The 14,052-nt window shown below is 34.7% G+C and overlaps 1 protein-coding gene across 2 annotated transcripts in view; it reads right to left on the bottom strand.

Annotated features, from left to right (window-relative positions):
• Positions 1 to 14,052, bottom strand: part of LOC106875612 (uncharacterized) — a 226,450-nt gene that overhangs the window by 11,246 nt on the left and 201,152 nt on the right. For both annotated transcript variants that reach the window (XM_052965701.1, XM_014923832.2), the window contains one exon: positions 11,781 to 12,549. In XM_052965701.1, coding sequence (XP_052821661.1) covers positions 11,781 to 12,518 — 738 coding nt within the window. In that variant the 5' untranslated portion in view covers positions 12,519 to 12,549. The remainder of the gene's footprint in view (positions 1 to 11,780; positions 12,550 to 14,052) is intronic.

The following is a 14,052-nucleotide window of genomic DNA, read 5'->3' as shown; positions in this document are numbered from 1 at the left end:
ATATCTTTTATCCCCTCGCCATCCACAACCCAACCTTTATTATTTTCTTTCAATGTAAAAGGAAAAAATACGGAAGAATTCAATTTAATTATATTACCCATACATTTTTAAATTGACTTTCTTTTGACGACACACAATATCAAATTTTGTAAGTGAACGAGTTTTAAACGAGAGAATAACACCCAGTAGGTTATTGGTTCTTATTTTATCGATCCGCGAGGGATGATAGGTCACAGCAGTATCTCCTGTTAAATAGCATAAAACATTTATCTGGGTACAATATCATTGATTTCTTACAGGACACAAGAAAACATCGATTTAGTTGAAGATTTATATCTTCTGTTATTTCCTTCTACCCTCTTCAAGACATGGGATCGTCCTTTTGACGGTTCCGGTTGTACGAGAGTAGGCTGAAAAGTTCATAAGCTGAACAAGATTTTCTCAACCAGGAATGTGACCAAGTGAGGTTTATTTCTCACCCTAGAGGTCCACGTGATTTTTCCATCGGTGTTGCAGTGCTTGGATCCCAATGGTGATGAAGCTTTTATCATGTTGGGCTAAAAAGTCATCAACAACAGATATGATGTTATCATCACTGCAGTACTAGATTCTAGCCAAGTGTTTTTACATGTTGGAGAACAGATGATAGTCAGATGGGGCCAAATTGAGAGAATAGGCAGAGTGATCAGCAAGTTCAAAGCTACAGTTACGCACAGCAGCCATTGAAACCAAGAACTTGAGTGCTGGAGCATTGTCCCGATGAAACAAAACCGCCTTCTTCAGTTTCTTGGGCGTTTGGTCTTGATAGCTTTTCGTAACTGCTTCAGCAAATTTACATAGTACTTTGTATTGATGGTGAAGCCCTTTTCAAGAAGGCCAACAAACGCACTGCCTTTTGCATCCCCAAAACACCGAGGCCATCATTTTCGTCTTCTTTGGAGCAGGTGAGGAGGGGTATTCCATTGCATGGATTGTTTCTGTCTCTGGCTCAAAGTAATGAACTCAACACTCATCCTCGGTTACGAAACGCTCAGAGAAACCAGCTGCATCTGCCTCACACAATGTCAGGTTTTCCTGCGATATGGTTAGCCTGGTGCATTTTTGATCAGATGCTATAAGGCGTGGCATCCACAGAGCACATATCACAGATGGCACAAAGCTTTACCCATAAACTCAAAGAAACATACTATTTGAAAGAAAAAAGACAACAACTTTGGCAATATGCTTACTTAATATAAGTTGTATTATTTTATCGATCATGGATATACAAAAATCAAAGTTCATCCCGGTAAGATTTGAACATAACAATATGGAATAGTGCATCATCAGCTTTTTAACTACAACTGAGGAAATAAAATGAAGTACTTTAAAAGGCGAGATAGATTTTTAAGGACAAATTGGACTTGTAAATTTGTTCAATTTACAATATAAGATAAATATGATATTAACAGTGTTTCTGAAAATCACACACACACACACACACACACACACACACACACACACACACACACACGCACACACACACACACATATATATATAAATGACAGAGAATTTGATTGTAAGACAGTAAAATAGTAGGAAACTGCAAGCCACCATTCTTGGAAATTTTGTCTAATCAATCACTGTACACAGAAATAAACTCATGATGTTGATAGAAATTTGAAATAGCCATACAATATGGTGTTGATGACTATATCACAAAATCTACTGAGATAAATCTGAGACAGAAAGATTAGAACTTGCATTTGCTGTTTTCTGATTAATTGCTTTCTTACATGGACACAGAACTCAGGGAAAGTACATAAGATAATGTGACATCCATGTATTCCGAAGATATTAGCATTGCAAGTTAAGTGAAATGAAAAGATTATACCACGAATGCAAAACTAGTTCCCTGACTAAATACATTGGGAGTATTAAAGAGCTATCTATGCTAATAAACCGAAGTTGTTAAGAAGGTTAAATCCTTAGATTCACTGGAAATACATAGTTTACGACAAGAAGTTGATTTAATAAGTAGCTGACAGGCGAGGTTTTTATGAAATTCTGTAGTTTTATTTACAGCATTTAGATTTTGTTATTACTGTAGAGTGATAAAAACAGAAGAGCGCCAACAAAATGCCTTGCTATGTTCAGTTATATTCCTTTACGTTTAAATTCGCTTTGGTCGACTCTGGTGATTTTACAGCTGTTGTTTAGTTCCAGGTCATCCTTAATTGAGCAAGATTGATTAAAGAGATTTCGGCTGTGAATCTAATCTTTATTTTTCTCAAAATACATTATTCTTAGATTACATTGTGTGTCCTTCATTTTATTTAGACGGTAGAGCGTGGTTTGAGGAAGAATAGCTGTCATTTGTAGCAAGTCAACTATGTAGAATCTCTCCCGAAACTGCATTCATTATGTAGTCAATAAACTAACTAGCAGTCGAGTATTGGTGTCAATTTAATCAGCTATATCTCCTCCCCGAACTAGCCCAGTGCCAAAAATTAGAAATTATTAATATTCTTTATCATAATTGTTATTAGCAATTTCTACATTTTGGGAATATTCTAAGATAAAAATAAAAAGTTTAATCCTGTTAATAGTTAGATCGTAATTAACGGAGTTACTGTATTAATCACTAAGCATATCTTAATAACAAAGAGTCTCCTTAATGAGAAAGAACAGAGACAATTAGTTTATATTACAATATTCCAATGTGTTTGTTGTGCGGAAGAATTCTAAAAATCCAAATTAATTATTCATTTCTTATGATGAACGCTCGGTGCAGTGATCAATTCGGCAGCAAAAAATAAATAAATAGTAAAGGGTGACCAACTTAGTTTCATTTTACATTAAAATCGTTTTCCTTCACCTCTCTAATGGCTCCACCTATCTTATGCAATTAATTCCCTCTTATCTCATGGTTAAAGGACCGCCACGTTTAATTAACGAAATCGTTCTCTGCGTTCGCTTACTTCAAATATCAGGAAAATACTGAAAATATAAGCATAATAATAAAAAATGAAAGTAAAACTAAAACAAAAATTCCGCAACTCTTTTGGCTTCCATGTTTACACGAAGGAGATCATGATTATCACTATCACACACATGAACACATCTAGTTCTATGTCCCCAGGTGATGTGTTATTCACTACAGACAGTCAATGAAACATTTGTTAACGTCACATTTCTATTGTCTATTATGATGTGCCTTCTATACTGTGATAGCTACTTATAGCCGAATGGACTGGAACAAGAAGTTAAATGTCTTGCCTTGGACACCGACGAGCATCTAGTGTTGAGCAATAGTTAAATTTTGACTTCTTGCATTATCACACGTTCACACATTTATAAAATAAGCTACCAAATGTACCACTGACAATGCACAAATGGTCCTCAATTTACAGGGATAAAATATCAGTTGTCATCAGCGAGATTTGAGTTCTAACATATAGGGCCGGGACTAATAATTGACTTACTGTTTCTACTGCTCAACATTCGAATGGAGCTGTATATGATTATTATTTATTGTTACCTTTTGAATAAACAGTTTTTGTTGACGGGAGCAGGATGTGTAGATTCAGTATATTTCTGGAACTTATTTTGTTGAGAGGTAAGGGAGAAGGTAAATCAATTACATCGACCCCAGTCGAAATAATATCAACTAGTACTTATTTTATCGACCCCAAAAGGATGAAAGCAAAGTTGACCTCGGTGGTATTTGAACTCAGAACGTAAAGACGGACGAAATACTGCTAAGCATTTTGTCCGGGGTGCTAACGATTCTGCCAACTCACCACCTTAGACACAAATTTAATATTAATCTGAATTTGTTGAGAAGGTTGTTAAAGCTCCAATAGAAAGACTTTTTAGTAAAATTTAGACAAATCAGTGGGATATAGATTTAGAGGTACTAAAGTTTCCAAATTTAGCTCTTGACGTGCCCATCTCTACCATCTTTAAAAATATACATCAAGTCTCTTCTCAAATAGAAAGCATTTGTAGCGTAGATTTAAAGGTATTTTTTTAGTAATAATCATGCTTTATAATGGTCATTTCCTTTTCATCTAACATCACGTGAAAAGAAGGATGTTATTGAAAGTTACCAAGTCATAGATTGGTTGCTGAATAATCATAGGTTTCCTGTGATTGAGTTGTCTTATGACCAAAGAAAACTTATCTGTGCCAACACCATCTCATTTTCCGGCAAACAAAATTCAATGATTTTAAAAATCTTTTAACATGGTAGGGTTTAGTTTGAAGGAACCTTGCATTTCTAGCAGCTCGAAGTGGAGGTTCCTAACTTCCATAGTAATGTATTATTTTATGAAGTTCAACATTTCAGTACAATACAAAATTATTACGTAACAAGAACAGACATGTTGTTTGTTGTTGTTTAGCCCTAGGTAAGTGATACTTGAGCATGCTCAACTCATCTTTTTAATTCAATGTATCTTTCTTTAGGGAAGATAGGGTATGGTATGAAAATATTTGGCTTGTATACCGCGCTAATGCAGACTGGCTTTCCTGGATCGAAATTCATCGAGCTGTTAAGAAAGAACTGAAGACTAATTGCTTTGTAGTATTTAGTAGCGCTATGTCCCGAGTACAAACTCTGTCAGAGCAAACAATGTCTTTTTAAGAAAATAATTAAGTTTGACACAAGGGATCAAGTCAGTCGACGAAATTCTTAATTCAGAAGTGTCGTTTTCTTTTGTTTATTAACAAGATAAATCCGTAAGATAGATTACGGAAGTGTCATATAATAAACTAAACCAGCATTTGTTATTTCACTTGACTACATTGATATTTCCGCCATAAACGAATATTTATTTCTGATCACGTGAAAATATTATTTTTTTGTTGTTATCACATTCCTTCAAATGTTTTTCTCCCAAGATTTAAGGAGTTCTGCTTCTGAAAACTGCTGATAAGCTTAAAGAAAAATACTTCAGCGGAAAAATGAAGTAAACAGGATGCTTAGAAATACGTCATTTTATCGATGGGTTTTTCTTTGCCTTAACTGTCTAGATTTCTAAATCTTTGTATGAAGACTTAACTAGCTGACTGATGAAATTTTTACTCGACAGCGTTACGGGTAATACCTAACCTCCAGAATATTTATTCAAATATAGCAGAATATTTGTACATACATTAAACACACACACACACAAACACGATACTATGATAAAATTTATATTCTGACTGGCATAAAGTTAAGAATGAAAGCAAAAAGAAAATAATTATCTAAAACATTTTAAATATTTAATTACACTGAACATTCAATTTATTTTCGCAGCCAATTGGGTATTTAGTTATTGATTTCTTAGCAGCGAGGGATTATTTTCCGTTTAACTAAATATAATTATTGATTGGTCACATGACTACATCATAACCAATTTGGCTAATAAAGCAATACCCTGGTTGTCTATGTATTTACATTTCTATTTAAAAGGAATTCTAACGATGAGATTCGTGAACATTACAGCAAGTGCTTTGGTGTCTAATTTCGCAGTTAATGCTTGAATGTAATACTTCATCTTTTTGTTGTAATTATCGATTTCATTTGATTAGGCACACTTTCAAGTTTTGTAAAAGAACAGTTGAATAAATTGAGCTCAGTGTACAATTGACTGTCGGTTTATTAACTCCTGTCGAGATGAAAATCAAAGTCAAACATGGTAAGAATTGGGTTTAAAGTGAGACCCAAGAGAAGACCGAATATTTCACACCATTTAATCCAGCGTTCTCCCAGTTTCCATTCTACTGCCTCAATAGTTAATTTCGATCGTACTTTTTTCATGGAAGATATGAGTTTTGCAATAGACATATGACATTCCACTAAAAGTTTTACCGGACAAAAATGAATAAATGCAGTAAAATATTGTAAACTACTTAATGTGGTGTGTTTCCGTATATCCACGTTCTTAGTTCAAATCCCATTCTAGTCAACGTTACCTTTCATTTACCTGCTCGGACTTGATAAAATATATAACGGCAATATATTCGAGTAAATTCAGAAAACTCGCAATGTAGTTTTCTATGGCAATTTGAAACATAACACGTGAAAGAAACCTCGTTATATCCTCTATCCTACTAAATGTCCCCCCCCCCCAAAAAAAAACCCCGAAAAAAGAAACACATGCACCACGCAACCTCATCCCCATTTCTATTAGTTTGTGGTTGTTTTCTCCAGAAAGCAATATCCCATTAATAAAACAAGTCAGCCTCCACCCAGTTTTCATTTCTAGATGAGCAAACATTTTAAAACTTTGCTTAGTGACAGTGTCCTTAGATGAAGTATAAATGTTACAACTTACTACAACCTTCAATATGTTTTTTAATCCATTTAGTCAAAAAGAAAAATAATAAATAAAAATAACAGTCAATTTTCACTTGAGCTCTATTCATTTTACGTTATTATTACACCTGAAAAAGAATGGATGTAATAACATTCCATCTCAAGTAACTTAAAACTATGGGACCTCGTCCCTAGTCAAAAAGGAATATATTTCGAATATAGAAAACTCCTGAATCGATCACAATGTATATATTTTAGCATTTCCAAACAGGAGGAGGATAAAGGTGACTATAACGGTACGGTAAAACATCACTTAGAGGTTTACTGTATTTCATCTCACCCTGTGTCTTTAGCTGTCTGGTGGATACAGAATTCTTTTAAATATTTTTCAAATACGCAGCGCGTCTGCGGTTGGTGGATATCATAAATTCCTTAATATATTAGTGACAGATATGGAATAAAAGTTCAACGACCATAATTTCCTTTCGGTAGAATATCAAGTAACACTCAATTTAATAATTAATCACAACTATTCGTAGGATCTCAGTTCTTGAAATTTTCTCCTTCAAGTATCGACAAAAATTATGGCTAGGATTTTGTTTTCATTCGGCAACTAAGAAGCAAATTTCAATTCATTAAATTTCTTTTTGCGTACCCCATTCAGCACATTATCTATTTGAAATATTTCGGAAACAAGTTAATTTGAGAGAAGTCTCATGGTTATGGATACAAAGCAATGAAAGAGCACCAATAACCGAATTCTGCATTGGCTTTCATTACTCTATCACTCTGGATATCCACGTACACAATAATTTTGTACATAAAAATGCGTAGAGCTCTAGCTGGGTGGCTTTTCTGGATTGATACACCACAGTATATGATTGTTGCTGATTCATAAAATGTGCTAGCGTTGGTTCTTATCCAACCATCAGTGACACACTATAGCCATAGTAAAAAAACAACAACAACAAAACACCACCTTACTGTAGGGGTCTCAATTTACCGTATTGCAAACAGTAGCAACTTATTGTACAAGACACATGAACACCTGCTTCGATGTTACGAAAATTATATAGTTAATGTCAACGAATAAAGCATGAATATCTCAAACTTGTATTTCTCTAATATGTCGTAAATTTGTGTCAGTATTCCTAGGTTAGAAATCAATAAAGATTTCGAGATTGGTATGGTAGGAACTTAGAGAAATGAAAATATGAAAGTAACAATCTAAATTTATGTGGGGAGTGGGTCGGAAATTGAAGGGAAATTATTCCAAGCAGGCAACCAATTTAAACGTGAGCTAAGCAACAAATAAATTTTACTTTGGAATTTGATTCCTGGAGTATATTTATTCAAGGAAACAATTTTATTTTCGTCTTCGAAATTACTTTGCTTCTCTGAGAGCAAACATAGTGAATAAACACATTCGATTGCGAAATTAAAAAACGCTCCCTCATTTGACAAGAAAAACTAAAATACCGGTTTTATTTTAAAATTAAGGATTAATAACATTTTCTAAGGAATTTAAGCTTTCGCGTTTTCATATCTATTTACATTTTAAATTATTTTACCTTTACGTTGTAAAACATTCGCTTTACCTATTTATATTGTTTATATTAAAAAACTTAAATTATAAAAGCTAGTGTGAAAACAGGGTCCTGACGAAGGCTTTAGGTGGCAATGCTAATTCCAACGCTCTGAATTCCTTGCATAATCTAGTTAGAATAAATTTTAAAAAATCAGGTGGTTAACCAATTCGTTTCACGTTGTAAATTCTCGCTGAACAGTTCATGTGGAAGCGTTTTAGTTTCCGACTGAAATTATTGAAAGCCATTAATTCCCCTAAAAATAAAAATGCATAAACGTCACCTAATCTTATTTCTATTCGCTTGGCATTTAATGTGATTTACATAAGAAATCAATATTAATATTTTGTAACAAAAGCGTTAGAAAAGTTGTATTCAATACGTGTGTTTCCAGAGAAGTGAAATAATTTCGTAAACGAAAATAAAATTAAGGTTTTCTTCAATAAATTTACTCCGAGAGGACCAAATTCCGAAGCCAATTACCTGCTAGAATAGCTGCAAAATCGCATACAACCATCCTAAAAATGGAGACACTGGATAATATAGCTCCAAATACAATATATCTGAAAAAGAGATGATGACGTTTAGAACACCCTCCATCATAAGTCTAACTGATCACAACGTTTCTGAAGCCAAATAACAACAAACTAACCCAAATCATGGAGTCCTTTCATTTCCTGATACAAATCATACAGAGAAATGTACATCATTTTTTTACATTCTTTATTTCCAGTAACAAAGCTTTTTGACTCGTCAAAAAAGCAATTATTATTTTTTTATCTGACGATCGCCGAAGAATAATCCCACAAATGCTCAGCTAACAGAACAGTAAAAACATTTCACTTTGCTAATAATCAGAATAAAAATGAAAAGAAAACAAAATTTTTTAACGAAATATTTTCACAAAGTAAATACAATTGAGTGTTCCATGTACATCAGCAGCAATGTAATGTTGAACAAACACGAACTATTATTTGCAGTTTCTAATTAGCTCCCGAGTTCAAATTCTGTCAGGTAGACTTTGTTTTTAATTTTTTCGGATTCAATAAAATAAATACTAGTCATATACTGAAGTCAATACAAATGCTTAAAGCAATTCCTCAAAATTGAAACATTGTTGCCGTGTTAGAAATAAATTGTGATAGTGTGTCCAAAAACTATTGAAGATTGCATAATTAACCAATGAAAATTGATAGCTGCAACGTTTAGGCCGGTATGAAATGTATGTGTTCATCCATAGATTATACGGCTAACTGGTATGGTACTTGTCTTTGGTTTCTATGACATTAAGTAGTCGAGGAACAAATTACTCAGACTAGATACTATTATCATAGGTAATTAATTAAACAAAACCACATCGCATCGAACTCCTTTCATTTAAAACACTATACTTAAGCTATAGATAAAAGAACCCACATGTATCTCAATATTCTGTAACAGTCATGCTTTTCTTTAAAAACCCTAGCAATGTCAGTTCCGGAGGCTCACTTGGAACTATATCACTACCCAATGGTGATTGATGCTAATAAATACTCAATAAGGATTAGCTTCTACGTGATCGCACAATCTGTTAGAATCACACCTTACTGTCTCAAAAAACCACACGTTGGATAATGTACTTGTTATAAAATGTTTGAATAAAAAACGGGATAGTCATATCTGAAACGCTTTTGATTATGCTCCTGAATTTTGGAGTCCTGTTTTTAACAGGGGTCTTTTTGAGAGCTTTTCCTTGGGCAAAATATAGCTAGTGCAGTTCCATGGTTTTATACACAATAAATATGTACGCTGCTTTTTTCATTTAAGGATCAAGTCCCTATATTAACATATAATCTCAAATGCCTATATTAATCTAATTCTAGCCTCTCTAACTTTCACACAAATAGTAAATATTTCGTTTACCGATTTCTGCATACGAACAGTTATTTTCAGATTAACTCAGAACGTTCAGTATATTCGTAACTGAGGATCAAGTTGAAACATTGTGTCTGACAATCTACCCGTGTTCTGGTCAAAGAACACACATATCTCAGAGAGACTTCTCCAAGACAAAACAATACAGCCGTGTTGTTCCATGTCTATACATACATTATATTTTACACATTGCTATTTTGATCTAAGGCTGTTTTAAGTGCGAATATTTAACAACATTGCAGATTATTCGCCGGAAAGAGATACATTGAGATGAATTAGCTGCAATATATTATTTATATTTATTTTATATCGTAGGTATTGAATAATAGTGTCGTTAGTTACAGAATTCCAACAAACCAATCAGTTGTTCACTATCGGTGACAGTGGCCAGTGATTATCACTGGTTTTCAGTTTTTCATTGATGCATATGATAACTCTCGCTGATGTATACTGGCAAAGGTATGTACACATATATACGATGGGCTTCTACCCGATTGTTTTCTATCATATTCCTCTTACAAACTATCAAGGATAAGACAAAAGATACTTGCCCAATGTGTCGAGCCGTGGCATCAGATACGGAAACTGTTGGTTACTAAGCGAATGTTTTAAACACACACCCATGCCCACCCTCGTATTGCTTGTGTTTGTTTTATCGACTGACAAAATTATCAAACATAACATTAGAAGAAACGAATCTAGATACGTAGTCCGATACTTAAATATCTGTGACTATCCACTGCAAACTATTAGAAACAACGATAATTGAGACTGTTGTAACGTATCATTGGTACTTTCTTTTTATCGATCGCAGAGATATAAATTAGAAAATTAGGTTGCGGTAGCTTAGAACATCAAGACATTAAGTTAAATACGGCATTACTCTTGGCATGTTTTCTGTTGCACATCCATTTTCATGAGTAACAACAATGATAATTTCTAATCAGCATAAACCCTAAAAATTGTGGAAGGGAATAGGCAATTAAGTTGATAAGGTATTTATTTTAAAGGAGATCGAGGAATGAAAGGCAAAGAAAATCCTAGTGTGATTTGATCTTAAGGTACGTGACTAAATACTCTAAAAACTTTTGACTGATTTACTATCCAGCTTGCCCCAATTTCAGTAGTAACAATGAAGATTTCTAACTTACACAAGGTCTCAAATTTAGGACCCAGAGTAAATCGATTCTAGTATATGAGTGGCATTGCTTTTTGATGCCTTGAAAGACGAAAGGCTAAGATAAGCCCGACAGAATTTCAACAGAAATAAGTACTGTAAAATATTGTCTGAAACTTCTGTACCGATATAACAGCAGCAACCATAATGGTTTCAAATTTTGACACTCGGCCAGCAATTTAGGTAAATCGATTACATCGACCCCAATGCTTGACTGGTATTTATTTCATCGATCTCGAAAGAATGAAAGGCAAAGTTTATCTCGGCAGAATTTGAACTCAGAACGTAAAGAGCCGGAAGAAATGTCGCTAAGAATTTTGTCCGATGCGCTAAGATTCTGCCAGCTCGCTGCTTTACAGTAATGATAATCGTCTCAAATTCTGGTACAGGGCCAGCAGTTTTTGAGTGGAGGGGCAAATCGATTATATTGACCCTAGTGTTCAACTGGTACTTACTTTATTGACACCGAAAGGATGGAAGGTAAAGTCGACCCCAGCAGAATTCGAACTCGGAACATAAAGATGGACGAAATGCTGATAAGTATTTTGCCCGGTGTGCTAATGATTCTGCCAGCTCGCCGCCTTACAACAACAATAATAATCCCTTCTACTATTGGCACAATGCCTGAAATTTGTGGGGAGGAGGTAAATCACCCCGAAGTATGAAAGGCAGAGTCGACCAGAACGTAAATGGCCGGAATAAATGTCACTAAGAATTTTGTTCGACACGCTAACGATTCTGCCAGCTTGCCACTTCACAACAACCACAATAATAATAATAATAATAATAATAATAATAATAATAATAATCTCTTACTTGCAGAAGTCGTTGGTGTGCTGATTCGGAAATAGTATCAGTTAAATCTTTGCCTCGTTGTTCTTTCAGTAAGTTTAAAGCTTGCTTCATTTGTTGTATCATGTGGTTCATCTCAAATTGTAACGAAGACTGCAAACTTTTCAAGGATCCATCAAAGCATTCAACCAAACCGTGTTTACCCAGCTTTTCAATATTAGATTCCATAGTAACTTTAGCTGTTCGGAGACTATCAGCCAAAGATGTGTCGACTGTGGAAGCCATCCACAAAAGATTTCGGCATGCCGGAAAATAACCGTTACAATTTTTCCCACCCTTCCCTGAAGCTAACCATTCTTCAGCAAAAAACAGAATCAACTTTGGCACAAGCATATCTGGAGAGAGTAGACGCCATGAGGCAGATCCAGGTGTAGTGCTTTGGTATAGCCGAGTGTAGAGCACATCAAGAACTGGAAGAGACAAAGGAATCGACTCGTAGAGTAGTTTAAAAGGAATGTCATTAAGGATAGCATGCAGTGTTGGTAAGTCAATCCGTCTGAGTTCTGAAGCACATTCTTCGAAGAGTTTGTTTTGCAAAAGGTACAATACCTTCTGAATTTGGTTGTGAACCGGACTGTGTATAGGTTTATTATTGGGCCTATATAAGAAATTGAGGTTTCCACCACTTTTTTTGATGTCGTTCTTTAACATTGCTTGAAGCTGGTTCCGACAGCGTTCCTCGTAAGAAACTGGCTTATTCATCCCTTGACTTTTTAAAATCTTTGGCAATAACCTGAAGTGAAAAGAAAAAAAAAACAGTTTAGTCTACTTTATGCAGGGGAGAGAAGCGTTTGAAAATATTTCATTTGTTCAACATTATCTAGTTAGACGTTTAATTACAGCAGTAGTTGTGTTTAATAATAATAATCATATTGATTTCTAATTTGTGGGAGGGGAAAAGTCGATTTCATCGATCCCAGTGCTCAACTGGTATTTATTTTATCGACCCCGAAAGGATGAAAAACAAAGTCAACCTCGACAGAATTTGATCTCAGAACGTAAAAACAAACGAAATACCGATTTCTTTATTATCCATAAAGGGCTATACAAAGAAGTTTTTAAGACATCACAAAACGTAAAGACAGTACAAAACGCAAATATAAAATCGGGGTAATTAAAATAAAATGATAATATGCAAGAATGAAAAAAAATGAGGCGCAATGTCCACTCGATCCCCGAAGTCGGGTGGTTACATTTATCCAGTTTTTCACTTTTACGTTCAACGTCATGTAAACACTTTAACGGTTTTGCAACTCAAAAAGTTGAAATACTCTTCCATTAATCATTGTTACGTCCGTCTTTAACAACTGCAAATAATCAGTTCTAGAGGGGGGGGGGAGGGTGTCTCCACCAACCATATCCGTTTCGTTATATTTTCACCAAATTCTTTTAAGTACTCCCAGTAGTTTTCCTCATGTATCAAAATGCATTTTTCAACACATTTCTCAGGCATTTTCACTCTTATTATTTCCTCCAACCTCTCGACTTTTTTCTCCATCTGCTCGCAATTCTCGTACTTTATCAAAACCCCCTTGTATTTCACATCTTTATCCGTTCTCTCCTCCTCTTCTTGTACATTATTAGTTTCTGGCTTTTTTTATCTCTTTTTTATTTTCTGTTGACCGTTCCTTTGACTTATTTTTCCTTCGCTTTTTAGGGTTAGTAGCTCCATTTTCGTTCTTCTCCTTTGTTTTCTCTGTTTCACACTTCTGTCTCTTATGAAAACATCGTAAAATTTTTTAAAAAAGAACTCATACATTTTGTACATCTGTTTGTATTTGTCTTTGTATCATCTATGTAAAGTAGATCCATAGTGATCATAATAAAAATGTTACGACATTCAACGTTTTCTCGTGTTTGGAGTATTATATCTTGATTCAAATATCTTTGCTGCTACGTCTGTGTGAGTTCTTTTACGTCTGTTATTGTGAGACATTTTTGTAACTGTTTGTTTAACAGTAGTTTTTCGCCCTACGGGGCAGGAAAATACCATTCATTTGTCTTGGCGACAAGAATTTTTGTCTGTTATTTTTTGTCTTTTTGACAAAATCGCGACAGCCGAAAGCAACGCTCCCATTCAGGGAGAAAGTATGCCAAAGCAAAGTTTTTCTCAGGCTGTTGGTGGAAGCACCATTGAACTGAAAATTGTAAAAGAGAGTCTGTACGCGTTCAGGAAGTACATACAAAAGGTGGATGGTGAAACCAAATTGATTCCACCACCCGAGACTGTCAATGC

This window comes from Octopus bimaculoides, chromosome 2 (genome assembly GCF_001194135.2).
Source record: "Octopus bimaculoides isolate UCB-OBI-ISO-001 chromosome 2, ASM119413v2, whole genome shotgun sequence".
Classification (NCBI taxonomy): domain Eukaryota; kingdom Metazoa; phylum Mollusca; class Cephalopoda; order Octopoda; family Octopodidae; genus Octopus; species Octopus bimaculoides.
This window is presented reverse-complemented; position numbering and strand designations above follow the sequence as displayed.